Source organism: Trachypithecus francoisi, unplaced genomic scaffold, assembly GCF_009764315.1.
Source record: "Trachypithecus francoisi isolate TF-2019V2 unplaced genomic scaffold, Tfra_2.0 Lachesis_group20, whole genome shotgun sequence".
NCBI lineage: Eukaryota > Metazoa > Chordata > Mammalia > Primates > Cercopithecidae > Trachypithecus > Trachypithecus francoisi.
This window is the reverse complement of record NW_022681466.1, coordinates 52,995,920-53,023,516: the sequence shown is the minus strand read 5'-3', so window position 1 is coordinate 53,023,516 and position 27,597 is coordinate 52,995,920. Positions and strand designations below refer to the sequence as shown.

At 45.8% G+C, this 27,597-nt stretch overlaps 1 protein-coding gene across 5 annotated transcripts in view; it reads left to right on the top strand.

The window, feature by feature from the left end:
* The first annotated feature begins 276 nt into the window (after window positions 1-276).
* The window catches only part of COPS3 (COP9 signalosome subunit 3), a 36,624-nt gene continuing 9,303 nt past the window's right edge, over window positions 277-27,597 (top strand). The window contains exons 1-8 of one of the 5 annotated variants that reach the window (XM_033184342.1): window positions 283-490; window positions 5,758-5,887; window positions 12,874-12,986; window positions 13,075-13,124; window positions 16,418-16,578; window positions 19,325-19,504; window positions 23,140-23,280; window positions 24,711-24,884. In XM_033184342.1, coding sequence (XP_033040233.1) covers window positions 16,528-16,578; window positions 19,325-19,504; window positions 23,140-23,280; window positions 24,711-24,884 — 546 coding nt within the window. In that variant the 5' untranslated portion in view covers window positions 283-490; window positions 5,758-5,887; window positions 12,874-12,986; window positions 13,075-13,124; window positions 16,418-16,527. Of the gene's footprint in view, window positions 491-5,757; window positions 5,888-12,873; window positions 13,125-16,417; window positions 16,579-19,324; window positions 19,505-23,139; window positions 23,281-24,710; window positions 24,885-27,597 lie in introns of those variants that run through there. The other 4 variants (XM_033184340.1, XM_033184341.1, XM_033184343.1 and 1 more) reach the window with 4 other exon arrangements.

Below are 27,597 nucleotides of genomic sequence, written 5' to 3'. Positions count from 1 at the left end.
CAGAGTCTAGTATCACACGGAAAACCTCATGGGAGACGTAACAACTAAGTCGTGCTTCATTGAAGTATCTGCCCAGGTAGAAAACCGCAGGGCCTCTCTAGCAAAATCCAGAACCAGAAAATACTTGCTTAATTATGAGTTTCGTTCCTTCCTTTGCCCCCTATCCCCATTTAACGTGCAGAGGGATTTCACAAGCGCACTGAATGAAGACGCCGGCGACTATGGAACGCTAACTTCCGGCTACGGCGAGTGAGGCTGTTTCCATGGAAACAGTAACGGGTTGGCCGCTAGGTAGATTCTCGCGGTGCTTGAACCAGCGGAAGTGACGTCGCCGCTCGCGAGGCCCTCAGGTGGCTTGCCGCGGCCCCTCCTCCCAGAGCGGCAGCCTTTTCCCGCGCGTGTTGCCTTCGGCGCTCGGGCCGCCCGGGGGAAAACATGGCGTCTGCCCTGGAGCAGTTCGTGAACAGTGTCCGGCAGCTCTCGGCTCAAGGTGAGGCCCTAGGTCGCCGGGCTGGGCATGGGCGGGTACCAGGGACGGGCCTGCATCCCCAGGCGCCAACACGGACGGCTGGGACAGCCCTTTTAGTCCTGAGCCTATTCTCTGGGGCCGGGCTCGGGGTTGCGGCGTTTAGATTAGGGCAGGATCGAGCGCGGCCAAGTGTAGGCAGCCCTCTCGTGCTCCGCCGTCCTCGCCGGCCGGCCTCCCCTCCCTCGGGCCGCCGGGAGCCCCCTCCCCCCGGCCTGGGCCCCTTCCACCGGGCGCTTTGCTTGACAGTTTGGGGGTGTGACTTCCGCCAGGCGACATCTCGGGTGACTATTGGTCCCTTCTGTCTCTCTTGCCTTCGGTGATTGGCGCACCGCCGTGTCAGCTTCGCCGCCGCTCCGCCGCCTGCTGACTAGGCCGCCGGGAGCGGGCAGGAGGCGAGTCGGTTCTGGGTGCTTTGGCTCTGCGGCTCGCCTCGGCCAGCTGCGCTGCCAGGCGGCGCACGCTCGGGAACCCGTGCGCCTATTTTGGTCCTACAGAATGCTGCGGAAGCTCTCGCTCGTAGCTCATTTCTTTCTTTCTTTCTTTCTTTTTTTTTTTTTGAGACAGAGTCTCTCTCTGTCGCCGAGGCTGGAGTGCAGTGACGCGATCTCGGCTCACTGCAACCTCAGCCTCCCGGGTTCAAGCGATTCTCCTGTCTCAGTCTCCCGAATATATATATATATTTTTTTTTTTTGAGACGGAGTCTCACTGTCTCCCAGTCTCCCAGGCTGGAGCGCAGTGGTGCGATCTCGTCTCACCTCAACCTCCGCCTCCTGGGTTCAAGCGATTGTCCTGCGCAGCCTCCCGAGTAGCTGGGATTACAGGCGCCTGCCACCACGCCCGGCTAATTTTTGTATTTTTAGTAGAGACAGGGTTTCACCATGTTGGCCTGGCTGGTCTCCAACTCCTGACCTCAGGTGATCCACTGGCCTCGGCCTTCCAAAGTGCTAGGATTACAGGCGTGAGCCACCGCGGCCAGCCCACGTGGCTCTTTTTTTTGTATTTTTTTGTAGAGATGGTTCCCCCCGACCCTCCCTTCCCGAGACGAAGTCTTGCTCTGTAGCCCAGGCTGGAGTGCAGTGGCGCGATCTTGGCTCACTGCAAGGTCTGCCTCCCGGATTCACGCCATTCTCCTGCCTCAGCCTCCCGAGTGACTGGGACTACAGGTGCCCGACACCACGCCGGCTAATTTTTTTTTTTTTTTTTTTAGTAGAGACGGGGTTTCACTGTGTTAACCAGGATGGTCTTGATCTCCTGACCTCGTGATCCGCCTGCCTCGGCCTCGCAAAGTGCTGGGATTACAGGCTTGAGCCGCCGCGCCCAGCCGAGATGGGGTTTTTACCACGTTGGCCAGACTGGTTTCAAACTCCTTACCTCAAGCGATCCGCCCACTTCGGCCTCCCAAAGTGCTAAGATTACAGGTGTGAGCCACTGCGCCCGGCCAGGACTCCATTTTTAGGGGTAGAATTGTGATGATTTTGCTCTCACTTTCCAGGTTGTTTGGTTCATTCATTGCATATGAATGTACCAAATTCTGAACCCGAAATTAGAATAATTAGATGCTGGCTGTGAAGGCCCCTTTAACTATCCCGTGCTTCAGTTTTTTCGTCTGCAAAATAGGTCCCTAGTTTATATAGAGTTGTGAAGATTCAATGAGAGAAACCATGTAAAAGCACTTGGAACAGTGACTGTCATAAGGGGTGCAATAAAAACAGCTGCAAATTATTGTTACCGTCATTAATTGTAAAGTTCTAGGAGCTGCATGACCTTGGACAAGTCACCTTTAATCTCTGAGTCTTTTGTATCTCCATTGTAAAAATGGAGGGGTGCTTTTACCTCACTGGTGTAAGACAAATGATCTGATATGGAGCTGCACTTAATAAGAGTTCTTTCTCTTTTTCCTTTTTCCTTTTTATTAATAGAAATTAGGTTCACAGGGAAGGCACAGGCTTGCTTTTTCCATGAATAAAGGAACCACTGGTTTAATTTATGCCACAAATACCTAGTGTTCTCCTTCCTGGGGTGTAGTGTAGTTAGAAACTTCAGGTTGAAATCCTGTCTCAGTCACTTCTTGTGTGAGCCACTTAATTTTCCTGGGCTAATTTTCTTAATTACAAAACAGAACTAGGGCTGTTGTGGGCATCAGGTTATAGGATGCTATAGGAACAGTCTGCTAGACAGAGATAAATATGGTAACTTTCATTGCTGTCGGCTGCTGTGCCTCACACTCACTGCATAGAAATCTTTGAGTTTTAGGCCGGGCGGGTGTGGTGGCTCACTTATGTAATTCCTGCACTTTGGGAGACCAAGCTCACTCATGTAATTCCAGCACTTTGGGAGACCAAGGCGGGCAGATCACCTGAGGTCAGGAGTTGGAGACCAGCCAGGCCAACATGGTGAAACCCCATCGCTACTAAAAATACAAAAAATTAGCCGGGCATGGTGGCGGGAGCCTGTAGTCCCAGCTATTCGGGAGTCTGAGGCAGGAGAATGGTGTGAACCTGGGAGGCTGAGCTTGCAGTGAACCGAGATCGCACCACTGCACTCCAGCCTGGGTAACAGAGCGAGACTCTGTCTCAAAATAAATAAATAAATAAAAGAATTTTATTGCCCACATCTCTGGTTGGACTGATTTCGAATGCACTCTCTGACACTTAAGCTTTTTTTTGACTCTGCCCTTGGCCCTGCACTAATTAATTAGCTAATGATTTTATAGTGACCCAGCTTTTATTTCAGTCTCAACTTGGCACTGATTGTTAACTAGTAGAGAACTAATGGATTGCAATGCTTATTTCTGGGTGTTACAAATTATTGTTAATATATTTAGAGTAATGGGTTAAAAGGCAAATTATTCAACTGGAAGAAGTTACTTCATACCTACCAGTGAGATCTGTAATACAATGAAGATGAGTTGGTATTTCCCAGTTAAATCTGTGTGATCTCAAGAGGTGATACCTAATAAGATCACAGCTGTTTTATTTTTGTTTTGTAATGCATGTGTGTAATATGTTTCCTTTGCTTTCAGTAAAACGTATCAAATTGAAAAGTGTTAAATTATCAAAAATACCTAGCTATAGTCACTTGTATTTTAAACTTTATACTATGTTGTATTCTTTTAGTAAGGAAAAGATTATGCAGTTGCTCTGTAGAAATAGAGAAGTCAGAAACTTGAGGTTAATGCCCATGGTCTTAAATGTATCCCTGCTGTTACCAGAAAGACAGCTAGAGTGTGACCATGGCATCTTCATGAGAATAATTGTCAAAATTGATGGGTCTACTTCGGGGTACCAAATCAGGCCTAATTTTTTTTTCCCCCGAGACGGAGTCTTGCTTTGTTGCCCAGGCTGGAGTGCAGTTGTTCAGTCTCAGCTTACTGCAGCCTCCTTCTCCCAGGTTTAAGGATTCTCCCACCTCAGCCTCCCTAGTAGCTGGGATTACAGGTGTGTGCCACCACACCCAGCTAATTTTTGTATTTTTAGTAGAGATAGGTTTCTCCATGTTGGCCAACCTGGTCTTGAACTCCTGACCTCGAGATCTGCCCACCTTATCCTCCCAAAGTGCTAGGATTACACAGTACCCTTCTGAGGCCTAATTATTAATAGATTCTGTACCTTAGTTGTTAAAGCATAGCATTGCAGGCTGGGCATGGTGGCTCATGCCTCTAATTCCAGCACTTTGGGAGGCCAAGGTGGGAGGATTGCTTGGGCCCAGGAGTTAGAGACCAGCCTGGGCAACATGGTGAGACTCCTGTCTCTACAAAAAACTTAAAAATAAGATGGACATGGTGATATACACCTGTAGTTCCAGCTACTCGGGAGGCTAAGGTGGGAGGATTGCTTGAACCCAGGACATGGAGGCTGCTTTGAGCTGTGATCACACCACTGCATTGCAGCCTGGGCGACAGAATGAGACCCTGTCTCAAAAAACAAAACGAAACAAACATACTATTGCAGTATAGGGGAAAAATAGATCAATTAGGAGATTAATTCAACAAGTAACTGCTTGATGAGCTGCTAAGCAAGTGTTGTATTCTAGAGCTGGAGAAAGGGACAGTCCCTCCACCTGAGTTTACTGAATTACCTAACCACCACAGTCCCATGCGAGGCAGAGAGGGCAGATACCCAGCTTAGCCATGAGGAAGGGAGCTGAGATGAGGGTCCAGAGATGCCGCAAGTTGATTGTTGAATGTTGGACGAGGCTCAGTTCGGTAGCAGAGGATGTGGGGGAGAAGGACAGAAAACAGCCATGTGTAGAAGCATAAAGAGGAGAGAAGATAGATGTTGATTTTCTGAGCTGGCTGTGATCAGAGAGTAGGTGTGTGAGGGGAAGTAGCAGGAGATAAGGCTGGAAAGGTAGCAGGGACCAGTTACTGAAGGGCCTTAGTCCAGGCTGAGGCGTTTGTACTTCTTAAAGTCATTGGAGTAACTTGATTGAACGCACAGTTTAGAACAGACAGTAATATGGAGTGTGGGTTGGGGGGGAGAAGGATCACAGTAGGCAGACCATTTAGAAGATTTATGATGTAGGCTGGGCGCAGTGGCTCACGCCTGTAATCCCAGCACTTTGGGAGGCTGAGGTGGGTGGATCACGAGGTCAGGAGTTCAAGACCAGCCTGGCCAAGAAGGTGAAACCCCGTTTCTAGTAAAAATATGAAAAATTAGCCAGGTGCGGTGGCAGGCACCTGTAATCCCAGCTACTCGGGAGGCTGAGGCAGGAGAATCGCTTGAACTCGGAGATGGAGGTTGCAGTGAGCCGAGATTATGCCACTGTACTCCAGCCTGGGCAACAGAGTGAGAGAGACTCCGTCTCAAAAAAAGAAAAAAAAAAAGATTTATGATGTAATCCAGAGAAAAAATGATGAGGATCTGAATTAGGGCAGAGAGGGGAGAGAGAAAGAAATGGAGTTGAGAGACCTAGGAAGTAAAACTAAATCATTTGGATGCAGAGAGCTGTTAATAGTAACATTTGCATTTCAGCTTGGGAGACTGGAAAACAGAATAGAGAAAAAGGTGAAACATTCAGAGTCAGAGAGAAGTGGGAAGTCCAGGTAATCTCTAACTCGTTTTGGTTGATTCACCCCTCCAGTCCTTCAGGATCCTCATCCGAAATGAAGGAGATGTAAGAATCCTTTTTGGGCACTTCAGGCTCTGAAGTACAAAGTTGTGGTTAGAGTTCCATTAGTTTAGTTAGTGCTGTAGCTAAAATGCAATGGTGGTGTTCCTGTTTTCCAGGGCAAATGACACAGCTTTGTGAACTGATCAACAAGAGTGGGGAACTCCTTGCGAAGAACTTATCCCATCTGGACACTGTGCTCGGGGCTCTGGATGTACAAGAACACTCCTTGGGCGTCCTTGCTGTTTTGTAAGGGGCATCTTCTTTTATAGTTTTGTGCTTGTTAAAACCGAACATTCTGCACTTTCTGGCTTTATTTTTATTTATTTGTTTATTCAAGACGGAGTCTCAGTCTGTGGCCCAGGCTGGAGTGCAGTGGCGCAATCTCGGCTCACTGCAAGCTCCGCCTCCCGGGTTCTCGCCATTCTCCTGCCTCAGCCTCCCGAATAGCTGGGATTACAGGCGTCCGCCATGACGCCCGCCTAATTTTTTGTATTTTTAGTAGAGACGGGATTTCACCGTGTTAGCCGGGATGGTCTCCATCTCCTGACCTTGTGATCCGCCCGCCTCAGCCTCCCAAAGTGCTGGGATTACAGGTGTGAGCCACCGCGCCTGGCCCTGGCTTTATTTTTATTTATTTTTGGTATGGAAAGTAAACTATTGTAAACAACATTGAGCTCTTTTGCAAAACTAAAGTTATAGCAGTTACAGTTTAATCATTCCAACTAATCATTGCTTGTTATATTTTGTTCAATTTTATCTTTTTTTTTTTTTGAGACGGAGCCTTGTTCTGTCGCCCAGGCTGGAGTGCATGTGTCTGGGCACAGTGGCTCATGCCTATGATCCCAGCACTTTGGGAGGCCGAGGCGGATGGATCACCTGAGGTCAGGAGTTCGAGACCAGCCTGGCCAATAGAGTGAAACCCTGTCTCTACTAAAAATACAAAAATTAGCTGGGCATGGTGGTGGGTGCCTATAATTCCAGCTACTCGGGAGGCTGAAACAGGAGAATTGCTTGAACCTAGGAGGCGGAGGTTGCAGTGCACTGAGATCGTGCCACTGCACTCCAGCCTAGGCGACAGAGTGAGACTGTCTCAAAAAAAAAAAAAAGAAAACCTTTATGTTTATACAAATTCTGAAAAATTTGTTTTTAAAATGGCCATCTCAATTGTGGGGACTATAGTTTGCATTTATCTGAGTACTTTTATTCATGTAATCCATAGGATTGTCCACATTTTCTAAATTAAAAAGAAATTCAGAAGAGTACTGCCACAGGGCATGGCAGAATACATTGAATGAAAATATCGGCTGGGCACAGTTGCTCATGCCTATAATCCCAACACTTTGGGAGGCCAAGGTGGGAGGATCATTTGAGGCCAGGAGTTTGAGACCAGCCTAGGCAACATAACAAGTCCCTATCTCTGCAAGGAATAAAAAAGTTAGCTGGGTGTAGTGGTACATGCCTGTACTACTGGGTGTAGTGTACATGGCCAGCTTCTCAAGATGCTGAGGTGGGAGGATCGCTTGAGCCCAGAAGTTCAAGGCTTCGTAAGCTACAGTTAAACCATCGCACTCCAGCCTGCATGACAAAGTGAGACCTTATCTCCAAAAAAGAAAAAGTATCAAAGGTCCAAAACAACATTGCTTAGAATTCCCTTCAAACAAATTTAAGCTATTTAAGACCAAATTAAATAGACCTTATTTTAATTGGGGTTCTTTGTAACTGTGTACTTGACAGTAATTCTCTTGATGTTATAGTATTATAAATTGGGATATTGTGGTTGTCATGACATTTGAAATGATATAAATAAACTGAGAAGAAATTGACTTAAAGTGAGAGTCTGGCTTCACTTACACTGGGATTCCTGAGACAAAGGTATGTGTCTGGAGCAGAGTTTAGAGAAGAATCTTTGTCAGAATGGAAGGATCTAGAGTTATGCTTGCAGTATGGTGGCCACTAGCCATATGCAGCTATTTAAATTAAAATTAAAGATTCGAGTGCACTTGCCATGTTTCAAGTACCCAGTAGCCACATGTGGTCACATGTCCTTGTCTTAGCACAGATCTATAACATTTCCACCACTGCAGATAGTTCTATTGGACAGTGCTGGTAGGGATTTTTACTGTCTGTATTTTCTTATTTATATGAAAGAGCAGATGCTGGGCACAGTGGCTCACACCTGTAATCCTAGCACTTTGGGAGTCTCTTTTTGAGACCAGCCTGGGCAACATAGCAAGACCCCATCTCTACACAAAAAAAAGTGTGGCCAGGTATGGTGGCTTATGCCTGTAATCCCAGGACTTTGGGAGGCTGAGGTGGGCAGATTGCCTGAGCTCAGGAGTTCGAGACCAGCCTGGGAAACATGGCGAAACCCTGTCTTTAAAAAAATACAAAAATTAGGCAAGCGTGGTGGTGTACACCCGTGGTCCTGGCTACTCAGGAGGCTGAGGTGGGAGGATCACTTGAGTCCAGGAGATTGAAGCTGCAGTGAGCTGTGCTTGTGCCACTGCACTTCTGCCTGGGTGACAGAGCAAGACCTTGTCCCTCCCCCGCCCCCTAAAAAAAAGCCGGGTGTGGTGGCACATGCCCGTGGTCCCAGCTACCCAGGAGGCTGAAGTGGGAGGATTGCTTGAGGCTGGGAGGTCGAGGCTACAGTGAGCTATGTTTGCACCAGTGTATTTCAGCCTGAGTGACATCAAGACCCTATCTCAAAAAAGAACAGACAGCTGGCCGGGCGCGGTGGCTCAAGCCTGTAATCCCAGCACTTTGGGAGGCCGAGACGGGCGGATCATGAGGTCAGGAGATCGAGACCATCCTGGCTAACACGGTGAAACCCCGTCTCTACTAAAAATACAAAAACTAGCCAGGCGAGGTGGCGGGCGCCTGTAGTCCCAGCTACTCGGGAGGCTGAGGCAGGAGAATGGCGTAAACCCGGGAGGCGGAGCTTGCAGTGAGCTGAGATCTGGCCACTGCACTCCAGTCCGGGCGACAGAGCGAGACTCCGCCTCAAAAAAAAAAAAAAAAAAAGAACAGACAGCATGCATGTTTTATACACACATAAACTCACATATACATATATATCAGGTGAATAATGGACATGAAAGCATTTTGAAGCTATAAGGTGTTTTACCATTGTATGTGTTAGGTAAGATATGGAAAGAACCCTGAGATTCTGGCTGAGGATCCTGGTTTTGAATCTATATATTCTTCCAATTTTGAGTTGTGGGGCCCAGAGCTTCATATTTTTATTTTTTATTTTTATTTTATTTTATTTTATTTTTTTGAGACAGAGCCTCAGCTCTGTTGCCCAGGCTGGAGTACAGTGGCGTGATCTCTGCTCATTGCAAGCTCTGCCTCCCAGGTTCACGCCATTTTCCTACTTCAGCCTCTCGAGTAGCTGGGACTACAGGCCGAGTAGCTGGGACTACAGGCGCCTGCCACTACACCCGGCTAATTTTTTGTATTTTCAGTGGAGACGGGGTTTCACCCTGTTAGCCAGGATGGTCTCGACTTCCTGACCTCGTGATCTGCCTGCCTAGGCCTCCCAAAATGCTGGGATTACAGGCGTGAGCCACTGCTCCTGGCCCTGAGCTTCATGTTTTTATTTATAAACTGGCAGTCGCAATGCTTCACTGACCTATTGTGAACCCCAAGTGAAACTGTTTCTCACATGACTAATAATTACAAAGTGTAAATACGGATGTATGGTGACATTGTTAAGTCAAATAATGCAGTATAGATGGAAGTAGACAAACCAAAAGACGTAGGAGAAATTATGATTAGGTAATATCCATTTAGTTTTTCTTTTCTTCTTTCTTTTTTTTTTTTTTTTTTTTTTTTGAGGCAGAGTCTCGCTCTGTCGCCCAGACTGGAGTGCAGTGGCGCAATCTCGGCTCACTGCAAGCTCCGCCTCCGGGTTCACGCCATTCTCCTGCCTCAGCCTCCCGAGTAGCTGGGATACAGGCGCCCGCCACCTCGCCCGGCTAGTTTTTTGTATTTTTAGTAGAGACGGGGTTTCACCATGTTAGCCAGGATGGTCTCGATCTCCTGACCTCGTGATCCGCCCGTCTCGGCCTCCCAAAGTGCTGGGATTACAGGCTTGAGCCACCGCGCCCGGCCTTCTTCTTTCTTTCTTTTTTTTTTTTTTTTTTTGAGACAGAGTCTCACTCTGTCATCCAGACTAGAGTGTAGTGGCTTGATCTCAGCTCACTGCAACCTCCGCCTCCCAGGTTCAAGCGATTCTCCCACCTCAGCCTCCCAAGTAGCTGGGACTACAGGTGCATGCCACCACACCCGGCAAATTTTTGTATTTTTAGTAGGGAGGGGGTTTCACTATGTTGACGAGGCTGGTCTTGAACTCCTGACCTCATGGTCCACCCACCTTGGCCTCTCAAAGTGCTGGGATTACAGGCATGAGCCACTGCGCCCAGCTTTCTTTTTTTTTTTTTTTCTTTTGAGACACAGTTTCACTCTCTCCCCCAGGCTGCAGTGCAGTGGCGGGACCTCTGCTCACTGCAGCCTCCGTGTCCGGGTTCAAGTGATTCTCCTGCCTCGGCCTCCCAAGTAGCTGGGACTATAGGCGCATGCCACTATGCCCAGCTAACTTTTGTATTATTAGTAGAGACTGGATTTTGCCATGTTGGCCGGGTTGGTCTTGAATTCCTGACCTCAAGTAATTTGCCTGCCTTGGCCCCCCAAAGTGCTGGGATTAGAAGTGTGAGCCACGGTGTCCGGCCTGATTTTTCTTGAAATTATGTTTCAACAGTACTTTTTTTTTCTAGAAAAGAACTTGAAATTTCCTTACAACCAATGCCTTAATAGTGCTAGTTTACATGATTTCTCTCCTAAAACCTATCACCAGCGCCTTCTTGGAGTGTTTCTTATGGCAGTTGATGGCACCATCTGCTGAGTTACTTGGGAAGGATCACCTGAGTCCTCCTCACCATTCCACTCCTCCTGTCCTGCCCATCAGTTGTTCTGTCAGTGTTATTCCCAAGTAGATCACACAGCTGATGGCAGCATCTTTAACCTAAGCCTCTGCCCACCTCCAGCCAGCCCATAGCTCTCACTCTTGGTCCCCCTTAGTATGTTCTCAAAGCAGGAAAAGCAACAACAGTTTTTTGTTTTTTGTTTTGAGACGGAGTCTCCCTCTTTCGTCCAGGCTGGAGTGCAGTGGTGCAATCTCGGCTCACTGCAACCTCTGCCTTCCAGGCTCAAGCAGTTCTCATGCCTCAGCATCCTGAGTAGCTGGGATTACAAGTGTGCGCCACCACACCTGACTAATTTTTGTATTAGTAGAGACAGGGTTTCACTGGATGACCAGACTGGTCTGGAGCTTCTGGCCTCAAGTGATCCACCTGCCTCTGCCTCCCAAAGTGTTGGGGTTACAGGCGGGAGCCACTGTGCCCACCTGCAACAACTGATTTTTTGTTTGTTTGTTTGTTGAGATGGAGTCTCGCTCTGTCGCCCAGGCTGGAGTGCACTGGCATGATCTAGGCTCACCTCAAGCTCCACCTCCCAGGTTCACGCCATTCTCTTGCCTCAGCCTCCCAAGTAGCTGGGACTAAAGGTGCCTGCCACCACGCCTGGCTAATTTTTTGTATTTTTAGCAGAGACGGGGTTTCACTGTGTTAGCCAGGATGGTCTCGATCTCCTGACCTCGGCCTCCAAAGTGCTGGGATTACAGGCGTGAGCCACCACGCCCGGCCTTTTTTTTTTTTGAGACAGAGTCTTGCTCTGTCTCCCAGGCTGGAGTACAGTGGCACGATCTCAGCTCACTGCAACCTCCGCCTCCTGGGTTCAAGCAATTTTCCTGTCAGCCTCCTAAGTAGCTGGGACTACAGGCATGTGCCACCACAGCCAGCTAATTTTTGTGTTTTTAGTAGAGATGGGGTTTCACCACATTGGCTAGGCTGATCTCGAGCTCCTGACCTTGTGATCTGCCCACCTCAGCCTCCCAAAGTGCTAGGATTACAGGCTTGAGCCCCCATGCCCAGCCTATTTGGCTTCATTTAGTGGAATTTTTCATCTTGAAAGTTGTTCCTTATTAAACATATATATATATATGTGTGTATATATATATTTTGTTTGTTTGAGGTGGAGTTTTGCTCTTTTTGCACAGGCTGGAGTGCAATGGCACCATTTCAGCTAACTACAACCTCCACCTCCCGGGTTCAAGCGATTCTCCTACCTCAGCCTCCCGAGTAGCTGTTATTATAGGCATGCATGCACCACCATGCCCGGCTAATTTTTTGTATTTTTATTAGAGACGGAGTTTTTCCATGTTGGTCATGCTGGTCTCGAACTCCTGACCTCAGGTGATCCACCCGCCTTGGCCTCCCAAAGTGCTGGCATTACAAGTGTGAGCCACCATGCTGGGCATAAACATATTTTTCTTTTTCTGGGTTTGTTTTTTTTTTTTTTTTTGAGATGGAGTCTCACTCTGTCACTCAGGCTGCAGAGTGCAGTGGCGCAATCTCGGCTTACTGCAAGCTTAGCCTCCCAGGTTCATGCCATTCTCCTGCCTCAGCCTCCCAAGCAGCTGGGATTACAGGTGCGCGCCACCACGCCCAGCTAATTTTTTGTATTTTTACTAGAGATGGGGTTTCACCGTGTTAGCCAGGCTGTTCTCGATCTCCTGACCTCGTGATCCACCTGCCTCGACCTCCCAAAGTGCTGGGATTACAGGCGTGAGCCACCGTGCCCAGCCACATATTTTTCTTAACCCTTATTTGTGTCTGTTCTGTATCTTGATTGTGCAAAATAACCAGGTCAGGAAAATCTCACGGATTCTAGTTCTTATTTATTTGCTTTTTGAAACTGGATCTTGCTCTGTCACTCAGTCTGGAGTGCAGTGGCATGATCATAGCTCACTGCAGCCTAAACCTTCTAGGCACAAGTGATCCTCCAGCCTCAGCCTCCCAAGTATCTGCAACTACAGGTATGCACCTCCACACCTGGCTAATTCATTTTTTGTAGTAGAGACAGGGTCTCACCATGTTGCCCAGACTGGTCTCAAACTCCTGGCCTTAAGCAGTCCTCCTGCCTCTGACTCCCAAAGTGCTTGGATTACAGTCATGAGCCACTGTCCTGGCCTAGTTCTTAATTCTAAAAAATACTGTTGCTCATTTGATTTTACAGAGTATCGGAGGCAGGATGGATTTCTTGGATACGTTGCTTCTGTATTTTATCCCATGAACTATCAGGGTAATTTGATTATTTTCTCCTTATTCTAGGTTTGTGAAGTTTTCTATGCCCAGTGTTCCTGACTTTGAAACGCTATTCTCACAGGTTCAACTCTTCATCAGTACTTGTAATGGGGAACACATTCGATATGCAACAGACACTTGTAAGCTAAATAACATTTTATTCTCCATTGAAAATATTTTGCCCTTGTGGTTATATTTATATTTTCAATATTTTGTTATTGTATCTAGTTGCTGGGCTTTGCCATCAGCTAACAAATGCACTTGTGGAAAGAAAACAGGTAAGAAATACTATTCAAGTATTCCTAGTTTTGTTAAAATATGTAACTAGCTTACACAGTGAACTACTTTATTAAGATTCCGGTTAGTTCTGAGCATCCACCACCTACGTATCTGTGGTCACTTGAGAACACTCACAGTCAGTGCTGTAAGCACAGGAAGCCCCCACGTCCCCTGAATGAGGTGGGGGCATGGGGAGGTGTGGCGCCTCAGGGAGGCTGCTGCTGGAACCAGCAAGTAGTTGGAATTACCAAGCTAGTACCGTGTTTTTGTTGTTGTTGTTGTTTTGTTTTTGAGACAGAGTCTCGCTCTGTCGCCAAGGCTGGAGGCACAATCTCAGCTCACTGTAAGCTCCGCCTCCCGGGTTCATGCCATTCTTCTGTCACAGCCTCCCGAGTAGCTGGGACTACAGGCACCTGCCACTATGCCCGGCTAATTTTTTGCATTTTTAGTAGAGATGGGGTGTCACCGTGGTCTCGATCTCCTGACCTCATGATCCGCCCGCCTCGGCCTCCCAGAGTGCTGGGATTACAGGCGTGAGCCACTGCACCCAGCCGCTAGTTCCCTTTATGTTGTAATATGCTGGGTTTTGTTTATTACATTTTTTGTTTTAACTTTTAATTAGGACATTATTTTAGCCTTACAAAACGCTTCAAGAATAATATAACAAATTCTCATACGTTTCACCTAGATTCTCCAAATGTTAACATTTTATCACACTTCTTTTTTTCTCTTCCTCTCTGTTTTATTCTGAGCCATTGGAAAGTAAGTTGCAGATATGCTATTGCTGTTCTTTATCCCTAAATACTTCAGTGGGTAAAGCCTAAAAATTAGGACGTTCTCTTACATAGCACAGTGTAATGGTCAGCATCCAGAAATGAACTCTTACTTTTTTTATTTTATATTTTTTTCAGAGACAGAGGCTTGCACTGATGCCTGGGCTGGAGTGCAGTGGCGCCATCTCTGCTCATTGCAACCTCTGCCTCCCAGGTTCAAGCAGTTCTCCTGCCTCAGCCTCCTGAGTAGCTGGGGACTACAGGTGCATGCTGCCAGGCCCAGCTAATTTTTTGTATTTTAGTAGAAACTGGGTTTCACCATGATGCCAGACTGGTCTTGAACTCCTGAGCTCAGGCAATCCTCCCGCCTTGGCCTCCCAAAGTGCTAGGATTACAGGTGGGAGCCACCACGTCCGGCCCAGAAATGAACATTAATATAATGCATCAACAAATTGACAGACCCCATTTAGATTTTTGGCCAGTGAAAAGGACTGTCTTTTGCTATAAAAGGACATTAGCTGTTCAGACAGTGTACTGTATAGCAAAAGAAAACCATGCATTACGTTGCTTTGTCTCTTTAGTGTCCCTTAATCTGAAACAATGCTTCAGTCTTTATCTTTTATAATATTAACACAATTTATAATATGGGTTTTTTTTGTTTGTTTGTTTGTTTTGAGATGGAGTCTCGCTCTGTCGCCCAGGCTGGAGTGTGGTTGCGCAATCTTGGCTCACTGTAACCTCCGCCTCCTGGGTTCACACCATTCTCTTGCCTTAGCCTCCCGAGTAGCTGGGACTACAGGCGCCCGCCACCACGTCCGGCTAATGTTTTGTATTTTTAGTAGAGACGGGGTTTCACCGTGTTAGACAGGATGGTCTTGATCTCCTGACGTCGTGATTCGCCCGCCTCAGCCTCCCAAAGTGCTGGGATTACAGGCGTGAGCCACCATGCTCGTCCTATAATGTGGGTTTTTAAAGTTTTTATTTAGTTATTTATTTTTTTGAATTGGAGTCTCATTCTGTTGCCTAGGCTGGAGTGCAGTGATGTGATCTCAGCTCGCTGCAACCTCCACCTCCCGGCTTCAGGCGATTCTCATGTCTCAGCCTCCTGAGTAGCTGGGACTACAGACACGTGCCACCTTTCCCAGCTGATTTTTGTTTTGTTTTTTGAGACAGAGTCTTGCTCTGTCATCCAGGCTGGAGTGCAATGGCACAATCTCGGCTCACTGCAACCTCTGCCTCCTAGGTTCAAGCAATTCTCCTGCCTCAGCCTCCCGAGTAGCTAGGATTACAGCTACCATGCCTGGCTAATTTTAGTAGAGACAGGGTTTCACCATGTTTGGCCAGGCTGGTCTCGAATTCCTGACCTCAGGCGATCCGCCTGCCTCGGCCTCCCAATGATTTTTGTATTTTTAATAGAGGTGAGGTTTTGCTGTGTTGGCCAGGCTAGTCTCTAGAACTCGTGACCTCAGATGATCCGCCTGCTTCAGCCTCCCAAAGTGCTGAGATTACAGGTGTGAGCCGCTGCACCCAGACAGGTGTTTCTTTTTAACTTGAAAGTGAATTTAAGATTAGTGGTTTGAAAGAGGCTGAAAATAGAACCAGTTGTTATTTTGTAGTACTAAGTAACTGTGTTTGAAAGAGATGGTTAAGAAAAATCATGAGTTTTTGAAAAAGCTGTAAGTTATTGAGCTATTTTTAGTCTCTTCATATATATATATATATTTTTTTTCTTTCTTTTTTTTTTTGAGATGGAGTCTTGCTCTGTTGCCAAGGCTGGGGTGCAGTTGAACGATCTCAGCTCACCTTAACCTCTGCCTCCCTGGTTCAAGCGATTTTCCTGCCTCAGCCTCCTTAGTAGCTGGGACTACAGGCGCATGCCACCATGCCTAGCTAATTTTTGTATTTTCAGTAGAGACGAGGTTTTGCCACGTTGGCCAGGATGGTCTCGATCTCCTGACCTCGTGATCCACCCACCTTGACCTCCTGAAATGCTGGGATTACAGGTGTGAGCCACCGTGCCCAGCAATTTTGGAAGAGACTATATTTTAGTCTTCCAAAAACGGATTATGCCTCATTTGACACTTGGTCTTGTTATTTATAATCAGGGCAGGAAACAGTCCTTTTGAAATCTATGGTATTAGTTTTGGTAGTAATTTACTGCCAGGCAAGGGGTAGACTGCCCTATGGGAATATGCCAACACCCTTATCCACAAGTAACTTTCCTAAACATAGGCTGTTGTTTCTTGTATAATAAGTGATTTGGAAAGTTTTCATTTGTTTAGATGTTAATATAATGAACTGTTCAGAAAGTAATACTGTTTTTGATTATTGATCTTCATTGTAAAAATAAAAGCTTTTTATAATTTAAAAAATGGTGCTGAGTTATCTAAAAATTCCAAGAAACAGCTTAAGAAAACGTTTTCTGACTTAAATGGTACAGAAATTTCCTGAAAGAGTATGGAAACCTCATATTGCTATTTAAAGGAACCTATCAATTAGTGTTATTTTTTATTTGTAAGTGACAACATAAGATCCAATGTGCTGCCATCTTTGAGAACTTATCTGAAAGAGATGTCATTTCTGACAGCCCCTGCGAGGAATTGGCATCCTTAAGCAAGCCATAGACAAGATGCAGATGAATACAAACCAGCTGACCTCAATACATGCTGATCTCTGCCAGGTAAGCAGCCAAAGTGTGTGATTCACACCAACTCAGAAGTGTAGGTTGTTGATGGGCTTGCTCAATATTGGGTTTGATAAACGAAGGCAAGGTGGCGGATATTGTGATGTGTTATAGAAGTCAGAATATGTAGATATATCTGTTACATTCAGGCGGGTGCTGGATGCAAACTCTAGGGTGGGGCTCAACTAGTAAGCTTGTTGAACAGATAGGGTAATTAATAGTTGTAACTTTTTTTTTAGACAGATTCTCGCTTTGTCATCCAGGCTGGAGTGCAGTGGAATGATCTCAGCTCACTGCAACCTCTGCCTCCCGGGTTCAAGCAATTCTCCTGCCTCAGCCTCTTGAGTAGCTGGAACTCCGGACACCCACCACCACACCCGGCTAATTTTTGTATTTTTAGTAGAACAGGGTTTCACCACATTGGCCAGGCTGGCCTTGAACTCCTTCCTGACCTTGTGATCCACCCACCTCAGCCTCCCAGAGTGCTGGGATTATAGGTGTGAGCCACCATGCCCGGCCCTAGTTGTAACTTTTTTTAAAATCCTGAATCATTTTTTTTAAATTGTGGAACCTGCTGGGAGTGGTGGCTCACACCTGTGATCCCAACACTGGGAGGCTGAGGCTGGTGGATCACCTGAGGTCTGGAGTTCCAGACCAGCCTGACCAACATGGAGAAACCCCGTCTTTACTAAAAATACAAAATTAACTGGGCGTGGTGGCACATGCCTGTAATCTCAGCTACTTGGGAGGCTGAGGCAGGAGAATTGCTTGAACCCAGGAGGCAGAGGTTGTGGTGAGCCGAGATTGCACCATTGTATTCCAACCTGGGCCGTAAGAATCAAACTCTGTCTCAAGAAAAAAAAAAAATTGTGGAACCTGAAACTTAACATATCTTATACTTTAAAATGTTATTCATTTATCTTTTTTTTTTTTTTTTTGAGATGGAGTCTTGCTCTGTTGCCCAGGCTGGAGTGCAGTGGCATGATCTAGGCTCACTGCAACCTCTGCCTCCCAGGTTCAAGCAATTCTCCTGCCTCAGCCTCCTGAGTAGCTGGGATTATGGACGTGCACCACTACACCTGGCTAATTTTTGTATTTTTAGTAGAGATGGGGTTTCACCATGTTGGCCAGGCTGGTCTTGAACTCCGGACCTCAAGTGATCCGCCTGCCTCAGCCTCCCAAAGTGCTGGGATTACAGGCGTGAACCACTATGCCTGGCCTCATTTATTTATCTTATTTTGTGAGGAGGGCAGGTATATAATGAAGTCTCCTTTCCATTCTGTTTGCTAGCCATCTATTTCTTCTCTACAAAGGAAACTATGTTAGTAATTTCTTGTGTATCTTTCCAAAGACTTTTTATGGACATAAAAGCAAATATGAATATATATTTTCTCATTTTTTACATAAAATTTTAATCTATGCAGACTCTTCTGTGGCTTGCTTTTTGTATTTAACATATCTTGGAGATGATTCCGTAGTGGTTACTCTACAGGTACAGGGTAGTCTATAATATGAGTATGCCATGGTTTCACAAGTCTGCATGGGGTATTTACATTGTTTCCTTCAAGAATAACATGGTGTGTGGATTATTTCAAACACATGTTCTAGTTTCATATGAAGATGTGTCTTTTTTTAATGTTTTAAAAAAATTGTGATTGAGGTACAACATACAGACAGTAAAATACTAAAGTGTATAGCTCAGTGAGTTCGTATGCATGTCTATACTGCATCTCCATTAGCTAGATAACTGTTCTAAGGGCTTGCTTTCCTGAGTTGCACAATTTCCTACATTTACCTAAAGGATTAAAACACTGGAAAGGATTAATTAAAGGAAGCACTTCTACTTTTATCACACCATACTGGTCTCTTTCCATTCCACTAGTTCAGTAAAGAGAAAGAGGACACACTCTTTTGCCCTCTAATTAGATGGGTGGGGATAGGTTAAGGGATAACTGAGTCTTGTCTGTAGAATTCTCTATTCTCAATCGTCTATAGCATGCTTGGCCTTATAGCTGTTTAGCTTTTTATAAAGAAATGCTCCACCAGGTGAGGTGGCTCACGCCTGTAATCCTAGCACATTCAGAGGCAAAGGTGGATGGATCACTTGAGGTCAGGAGTTCGAGACCAGCCTGGCTAATGTGGTGAAACCCTGTCTCTACTAAAAATACAAAAATTAGCTGGGTGTGGTGGTGCACGCCTGTAATCCCAGCTACTCAGGAGGCTGAGGCAGGAGAATCACTTGAACCCGGGAGGCAGAGGTTGCAGTGAGCCGAGATTGCGCCACTGCACTCCAGCATGTGTGACAGAGTAAGATTCCATCTCATTAAAAAAAAAAAAAAAAAAGGTAATGCTATTTTATTCTGAATGGCTAAGAAAATGGAGTACAGGTTGATTGGTCCTAATCCGAAATTTTGAAATCCAAAATGCTCCAAAATCTGAAATCTTTAGAGTGCCAACTTGGCACTCAAAGTGTTCATTGGAGCAATTGGATTTCAGGTTTTCAGATTAGGGATGCTTAACTGGTATGTATTCTGCAAATATTCCAAAATTTGAAACACTTCTGGTCCTAAGCATTTCAGATAGCAGATACATGAAATGTGTTGACATTTAGATCATTTTAGTCAATAAAATGTAAAACACAATTACATTATTTGGAAATTTCTGGAATCTATGAATTTTCTTCTTCTGCTAATACCTGCCTAAGTAAAATTAAAGTGATGATTTAATATCAATTTGTTCACAGCTTTGTTTGCTAGCAAAATGTTTTAAGCCTGCCCTTCCATATCTTGACGTGGATATGATGGATATCTGTAAAGAGAATGGAGCCTATGATGCAAAGCACTTTTTATGTTACTATTATTATGGAGGAATGATCTACACTGGGCTGAAGAACTTTGAAAGAGCTCTCTACTTTTATGAACAGGTAATCATCTCTCTGAAAATTAGCTGAGGTTGTTCTGAACTCATGTGATCAAAAAAGTGATCCCATAGGTTTGTGACTAGAGTGGACTGATCGCGGGGCTTCCGTTTCAGGTGGTGGTCCTTTCAGAGACTGCTTCTCTGTCATCAGGTAAATGGTGGTAACCTACTCCCTAAGTTGAGGAGCAGTGCCAGTGCATAGAATAGCACTTGTGGGTGGGTTCTAAGCTAGGCTTGCACTTATACCTTATCTGATTTGGGATAAGTTATGACGTCTCTTGACCTTTATAGCTTCGTTTGCATATAAGGAGGAGATTGAACTGAATGATCTTGGATGTGTCTTATTCTAAAACCATGTGTGGTATTTTGTTAAGTTTTATTTACTCAGTGAAACATTCTCTTGATTCAAAATTTAAAGGGTATAAAGGAGTACACAGTAATAGTCCCTCCCACCCTTTCTGTGTCTGTGTAATGAAACATAGTACACAATTTGGTAGACTATTCTGGAGCTTTACTCAGACTTTGAAAAAGAGATACACAATATTGATTAATAAACCCGTTGTCTTAAGGTAAATTAGATGTTCATACGTTCCTTTTTAGTTCATAGCATGTATTAATAAAGGATATTTAAAACCTTCAGAGAGCTCAGTTTAGTTGGAATTCTAATACATAATACACACACACACATACACACATCCATAGCTCTGAACCATACCATAATGAGTGGTTGATGTGCCCTGTTGAGGGGACCTGAGAAGGGCTACCATAAGGTGCCAGTGGGCGGAAATGGTGTCATTAAAGCATGTGTCTAGTCAGGTCAAATCTTCAAGGTGACTTCTCTTTAAGACTACACATTCAGAAAAGTATAAAAATGTACTTCATAGCCACTGGATGCATTATCATTGCTGTAGCCAAATATAGTAATTCATGAGCAAACTGGTCTTGAAATATCAAGATGATGTGTGTGTTAAAAAGGTAAGAAGGGGAGGGTGCGGTGGCTCATGCCTGTAATCCCAGCACTTTGGGAGGCCGAGGCGGGCGGATCACCTGAGGTTGGGAGTTGGAGACCAGCCTGATCAATGTGGAGAAACCCCATCTCTACTAAAAATACAAAATTAGCCAGGCATGATGGTGCATGCCTGTAATCCTAGCTACTCAGGAGGCTGAGGCAGGAGAATTGCTTGAACCCAGGAGGCGGAGGTTGCAGTGAGCCAAGATCACGCCATTGCACTCCAGCCTAGGCAACAAGAGCAAAACTCCGTCTCAAAAAAAAAAAGGCAGAGCAAGAGGCTGGGCACGGTGGCTCACACCTATAATCCCAGCACATTGGGAGGCTGAGGCAGGCAAATCTCCTGAGGTCAGGAATTCAAGATCAACCTGGCCAACATGGTGAAAATGTCTACTAAAAATGCAAAAATTAGCTGGGTGTGGCAGCAGGCACCTGTAATCCCAGCTACTCGGATGCTGAGGCAGAAGAATCTCTTAGACCAGGAGATGGAGGTTGCAGTGAGCCAAGATCATGCCACTGCACTCCAGCCTGGGTGACAGAGCAAGACTCCACCTCAAAAATAAAAAGACAAGAAAGTGGCCAGGCGTGGTGGCTCATGCCAGTAATCCTAGCACTTTGGGATGCTGAAGTGGGAGGACTGCTTGAACTCAGGAGTTCAAGACCAGCCTTAGCAGCATAGTGAGACCCCCATCTCTACAAATGTTTTTTTTTTTTTTTTTTGGAAACGGAGTCTCGCTCTGTCACCCAGGCTGCAATACAGTGGCGTGATCTTGGCTCACTGCAAGCTCCGCCTCCCGGGTTCATGCCATTCTCCTGCCTCAGCCTCCTGAGTGGCTAGGACTACAGGCGCCCGCCACCGCGCCCAGCTAATTTTTTGTATTTTTAGTAGAGATGGGGTTTCACCATGTTAGACAGGATGGTCTTGATCTCCTGACCTCATGATCTGCCTGCCTCAGCCTCCCAAAGTGCTGGGATTACAGGCATGAGCCACCGTGCCCGGCCAAAAATTTTATTTCATTTTATTTTTTATTTTTTTTTTGAGACAGAGTCTCGCTCTGTCGCCCAGGCTGGAGTGCAGTGGCCGGATCTCAGCTCACTGCAGGCTCCGCCTCCTGGGTTTACACCATTCCTTTGCCTCAGCCTCCCGAGTAGGTGGGACTACAGGTGCCCGCCACCTCGCCTGGCTAGTTTTTTTTTTTTTTTTTTGGAAACGGAGTCTCGCTCTGTCACCCAGGCTGCAATACAGTGGCGTGATCTTGGCTCACTGCAAGCTCCGCCTCCCGGGTTCATGCCATTCTCCTGCCTCAGCCTCCTGAGTGGCTAGGACTACAGGCGCCCGCCACCGCGCCCAGCTAATTTTTTGTATTTTTAGTAGAGATGGGGTTTCACCATGTTAGACAGGATGGTCTTGATCTCCTGACCTCATGATCTGCCTGCCTCAGCCTCCCAAAGTGCTGGGATTACAGGCATGAGCCACCGTGCCCGGCCAAAAATTTTATTTCATTTTATTTTTTATTTTTTTTTGAGACAGAGTCTCGCTCTGTCGCCCAGGCTGGAGTGCAGTGGCCGGATCTCAGCTCACTGCAGGCTCCGCCTCCTGGGTTTACACCATTCCTTTGCCTCAGCCTCCCGAGTAGGTGGGACTACAGGTGCCCGCCACCTCGCCTGGCTAGTTTTTTTTTCTTTTTTTTTTGAGACAGAGTCTCGCTCTGTCGCCCGGGCTGGAGTGCAGTGGCCAGATCTCAGCTCACTGCAAGCTCCGCCTCCCGAGTGTACGCTAGTCTCCTGCCTCAGCCTCCCGAGTAGCTGGGACTACAAGCGCCCGTCACCTCGCCCGGCTAGTTGTTTTTTTGTATTTTTTAGTAGAGACGGGGTTTCACCATGTTAGCCAGAATGATCTTGATCTCCTGACCTCGTGATCCGCCCGTCGCGGCCTCCCAAAGTGCTGGGATTACAGGCGTGAGCCACCGCGCCCGGCCCAAAAATTTTAAAATTAGTCAAGCATGGTGGCCCATGCCTATAGTCCCAGGTACTCAGGAAGCTGAGGCAGGAAGATCGCTTGAACCCAAGGAGTTTGAGGGTGCAGTCAGCCATAATTATATCACTGCGCTCCAACCTAGACAACAGAGTGAGACCCTGTCTCTAAAAAATAAATAAGGCCGGGCGCGGTGGCTCAAGCCTGTAATCCCAGCACTTTGGGAGGCCGAGATGGGCGGATCACAAGGTCAGGAGATCGAGACCATCCTGGCTAACACGGTGAAACCCCGTCTCTACTAAAAATACAAAAAATAGCCGGGCAAGGTGGCGACGCCTGTAGTCCCAGCTACTTGGGAGGCTGAGGCAGGAGAATGGCGTGAACCCGGGAGGCGGAGCTTGCAGTGAGCTGAGATCCGGCCACTGCACTCCAGCCTGGGTGACAGAGTGAGACTCCGTCTCAAAAAAAAAAAAAAAATAAATAAATAAATAAATAAAATAAATAAAATAAAATGAATTATATCTCAAGGCTGTTATAAAAATAATGGGACGTTTAAAAAGTATTGCTGATTTATAATTAATGTGATACATGTGGCTGATTGCTGTTTGCTACTGTGGTATGTTCTCTTTACAGTAAGCATTCTTCTTTTGCCTAGGCTATAACTACTCCTGCCATGGCAGTCAGTCATATCATGTTGGAATCATATAAAAAGTATATTTTAGTGTCTTTGATATTACTTGGCAAAGTACAACAGCTACCAAAATATACATCTCAAATTGTGGGTAGATTCATTAAGGTAAGTTTTTTTTTTTTTACATAAAACTGATTTCTTACGTGAGCATGTTGAGTATATCAAGAAATTGCAATGATACAGTTCTGTAACTTGGTTTTATAGTGATTTAGTTCTCCTAACAGCTTCAGATTAGCAGACATTCTCATTACCTGATTGAGATGGAATATTTCTCAGGAACCCGTTTTCAAACTTGTGCTCTAGGTACTTACAGCTGTAGATGTTTAAGCTCCTGTAACAATTGATTTTTTTTTTCCCCCAGAGACAGAGTCTTGCTGTGTTGGCCAGGTTGGTCTTGAACTCCTGGCCTCAAGCAGTCCTTCTGCCTCTGCCTCCCATAGTGCTGGGATTTCAGGTGTGTGCCACTGAGCCTGGCCTTTATTTTGTTTTATTTCTTTTTTTTTTTTTTTTTTGAGATGGGGTCTCACTCTATCACCCAGGCTGGAGTGCAATGGTGTGATCTCAGCTCACTGCAACCTCTGCCTCCCGGATTCAAGCGATTCTCCTGCCTCAACCTCCTGAGTAGCTGGAACTACAGGCGTGTGCCACCACACCCAGCTAATTTTTTGTATTTTTAGTGGAGACAGGGTTTCACCGTGTTAGCCAGGATGGCCTTGATATCCTGACCTCGTGATCCACCTGCCTCAGCCTCCCAAAGTGCTGGGATTACAGGCATGAGCCGTGGCACCTGGCCCCATCTTCTTTCTTGCTAGCGGAAGTAGCAGATTGTCCCATTGCATCTGGTGAGGTGTGAGAGAGAGAGAGGGAGAGTTGGGAATGATGAATGTTTTGACTCCTTTCTTGTCTATATGATTTATCAGTAGAAAAACAGAACCACTGATAAAGACGTGTGCCTTCACTAAATTCAGTGGGTTTTCACCTGCTGTGTTACTACTTGATCTGTACTACAAAATTTTGTTGAAAATAAATTACTCCACTTGGTCTTAAAAACCAGGCATTTGCTTTGGGTAAATTATAATTTGTAGGGTAACAGTGTGTTGTTACCTGACAACATGGGATATACTTGTTTAAAAAATAGTATGTAAGTGTGTTTTTGCTTCCTATACACATTTGAGTCTTTGGAAATTTTTTTCTTTTTTTTTTTTTGAGGCAGAGTTTTGCTTTTGTCTCCCAGGCTGGAGTGCAGTGGCATGATCTCGGCTCACCACAACCTCTGCCTCCCGTGTTCAATCGATTCTCCTGCCTCAGCCTCCCAAGTAGCTGGGATTACAGGCATGTGCTACCACACCCAGCTAATTTTGTACTTTTAGTAGAGACGGGGTTTCTTCAGTTTGGTCAGGCTGGTCTTGAACTTCCGAACCTCAGGCGATCCGCCTGCCTTGGCCTCCCAAAGTGTTGAGACTACAGGCGTGAGTCACCAAGCCTGGCCTCTTCTGAAGTTCTAATCTGATTTTTTCCCTCCTTTGCATCTTTAGCCTCTTAGCAATGCATACCACGAGTTAGCACAAGTGTATTCAACCAACAACCCCTCAGAACTCCGAAACCTGGTGAATAAGCACAGTGAAACTTTCACTCGTGATAACAACATGGGACTGGTGAAGCAATGCTTGTCATCTCTTTATAAGAAGAATATTCAGAGGCTAACAAAGGTAAGGAAAGCACCACCTTCACAGGGCAGCTCCTGACACCCTGGGGGCCATGTTTCCCTTTCTCTCCCTTTTCAGAGCTGAGGAAGCAGGTACAGGGATAAAGCATGGCAGGATTTCTGTGCTGAGAGAGAACTCTCTTGTAATTGGCTTCTTAGAAAGAATTTGATTTATACCTTTGGTCTTTTCAGGGCTAGGGCAGGGTATTTGGAGCAGGTGAAGAGGAAGAAAGATAGGAGACACGGCTACATTGGGAGACAGTGAAAGGCAACCTCAGAGAGGTCAGCAGCTCCAGCAGGGCAGATGAGGGATGCTAGTGATGCAGACCTCAATGCGTTGTGACCAGCCTTGCAACCTGTCTGGCTGTGCTGATCTCTATAAGAAATCTTTTTTTTTTTTCTCCCCCTTGACACAGTGCCTTGCTCTGTTGCCCAGGCTGGAGTGCAGTGGCGTGGTCTTGTCTCATTGCAACCTCTGTCTCCTGAGCTCAAGTGATCTGCCCACCTCAGCCTCCCAAGCAGCTGGGACCACAGATGTGAGCCACCACGTCCAACTAATACTTTGTATTTTTTGTAGAGACAAGGTTTCACTATGTTGGCCAGGCTTGTCTCGAGCTCCTGTCCTCATGTGATCCACCTGCCTTGGCCTCCGAAAGTACTGGGATTACGGACATGAGCCACTGCGCCTGGCCAATGAGAACATCTTATGTGAACATAGTACTACTTGGACATTACCATTTAGGCCAGGGTTGTACAAACTTTGTGCAATTGACTTCTAGGATGTAAGCCAATTATATAATTTTTATTTTCAAGATGAAAATAACGTGCTGGGTTTTGACTATAGAAAATGTGCTTAATATCATATGTTCAAACAGTACAGAAAAATAATGAAAAATGAAATATTTTGTGTTTTAGGAAGGTATAGGCTGCAAGTTACAGGAATCCTATAGCTCAACAAATAGAGGATTGCTTTTTTCTCTTGAGAAGTCTGAACAGAGATGCACAGTTCACAGCTGCTGAGAACACGGCACATCTGTTCCTGTGCACATCCTTTGCCTTGTGTCAGCCATGGTGATGGATGGTTGGGGAAAAGCCAAGGAACCAGAATAGGGGCTGTTTGTTGCTAGGCTACCCAGCAATGGAAAAGGCTGATGGATTTGGCTATGTGAGGACTTAGGGGAGAGGTGACTTCCCCTAGCCCAGTGGCTGTTGAGGTGGGCAGACCTTATACAAGGATAAAGGATCCTAAGGAGAAGAGGAAGGAAGGTGAGGAGAGGGTCAATGGCCAAGAAATAGAATCCTTCCAAATGCTCTAGAAAGACTAGCCATAGCTTCCTAACAGAAGGAAATCAGTAGTGAATTTGTAAAAAGTTAATTTATGAGAGAAAAATGAAGAACATGAAAGATAAATCAACTCGAAGATCAAAACCAGTGTAATTTGTGAGCCAGAAAAACCAACTTGACCTACAGGTTTAAAAGACCAGGATCTAAGAGACTTAAATAACAAGCAGCCTAATTCTCTCTGTGAAATTTTCTTTTTGGCCCAAGTGCCCACAGAACCATACTAAGTACATTTCTGTCGTTCCCTACCAAGAGGTAGCCATTAAAAAACAGCTGCACTCTGTTTGTGACTAGTAATTGAGGTTTAGATAAAAGAACCCAAATGCTAACAAACATAAAAGATAGTACATGTTACAAAAGATGTTAAATTGCAAAATAGTAAATGAAAATTAAATAACAGTTTCAAAAATTAGCTGGGTGTGGTGGCACATACCTGTAATCCTAGCTGCTCGGAAGACTGAGGCAGGAGTATCATTTGAATTTAGGAGATAGAGGTTGCATTGAGCCGAGATTGCACCACTGCACTCCAGTCCAGGCGATAGAGTGAGACTCCATCTCAAAAAAAAAAAAAAAAAATTGTTTTTTGATCAAACAGGAAGAGTCTCAACTTGAAATGGTCTTTCCAGGGCTGGGGCAGTGACTTACAAAGTCATCAAGGTCCTGGGTCCTTTGTGTGTTGACACGAAGTGGTGGATTGTGGTACACTGAGCTCACAAGCACTGCCTGCTGAAGGGACCTGGGAAGGGCTACCATAAGGTATGGTGGGCAGGAACCGTGTCTTTAAAGTACGTAGCTAGTCAGAAGGTTATATCTGTGATAGTGGCTGCTCCATTTTTGGCATGATGTCCCAGTGCTAGAATGAAAAGAAGGGGGAAACATCAAAGGATTTTTCTAGCCAAGTTTTCTTACTAGAAAATCCAAAGAAGCCTCAACAGGTAGACTGTATCAGTAGGTGATGGCATGGCTGGGATGGAAGGCAACTAGGGGTGGGTTAAATCTGCCACTTCTGACATTGAAATATTACTTTGTGTTAACATTTTAGTAAATGTTTTTCTAGGTTCCTCTTTGTTTCTTTTCTACGTGTATGCATAGTGTCCCCCAATTATATGTAATTGGGGTCATACTCTATGTTCTATTCTTGACCCTGCTTTTTTTTTTTTTTTCTGAGACCGAGTCTTGCTGTATTGCCCAGGCTGGAGTGCAGTGGTGCGTTCTTGGCTCACCACAGCCTCTGCCTCCTGGGTTCAAGCGATTCTCCTGCCTCAACCTCCCAAGTAGCTGGGACTACAGGTGCACACCACCACACCTGGCTAATTTTTGTATTTTTAGTAGAGATGGGGTTTCACCATGTTGGCCAGCATGGTCTGGAACTCCTG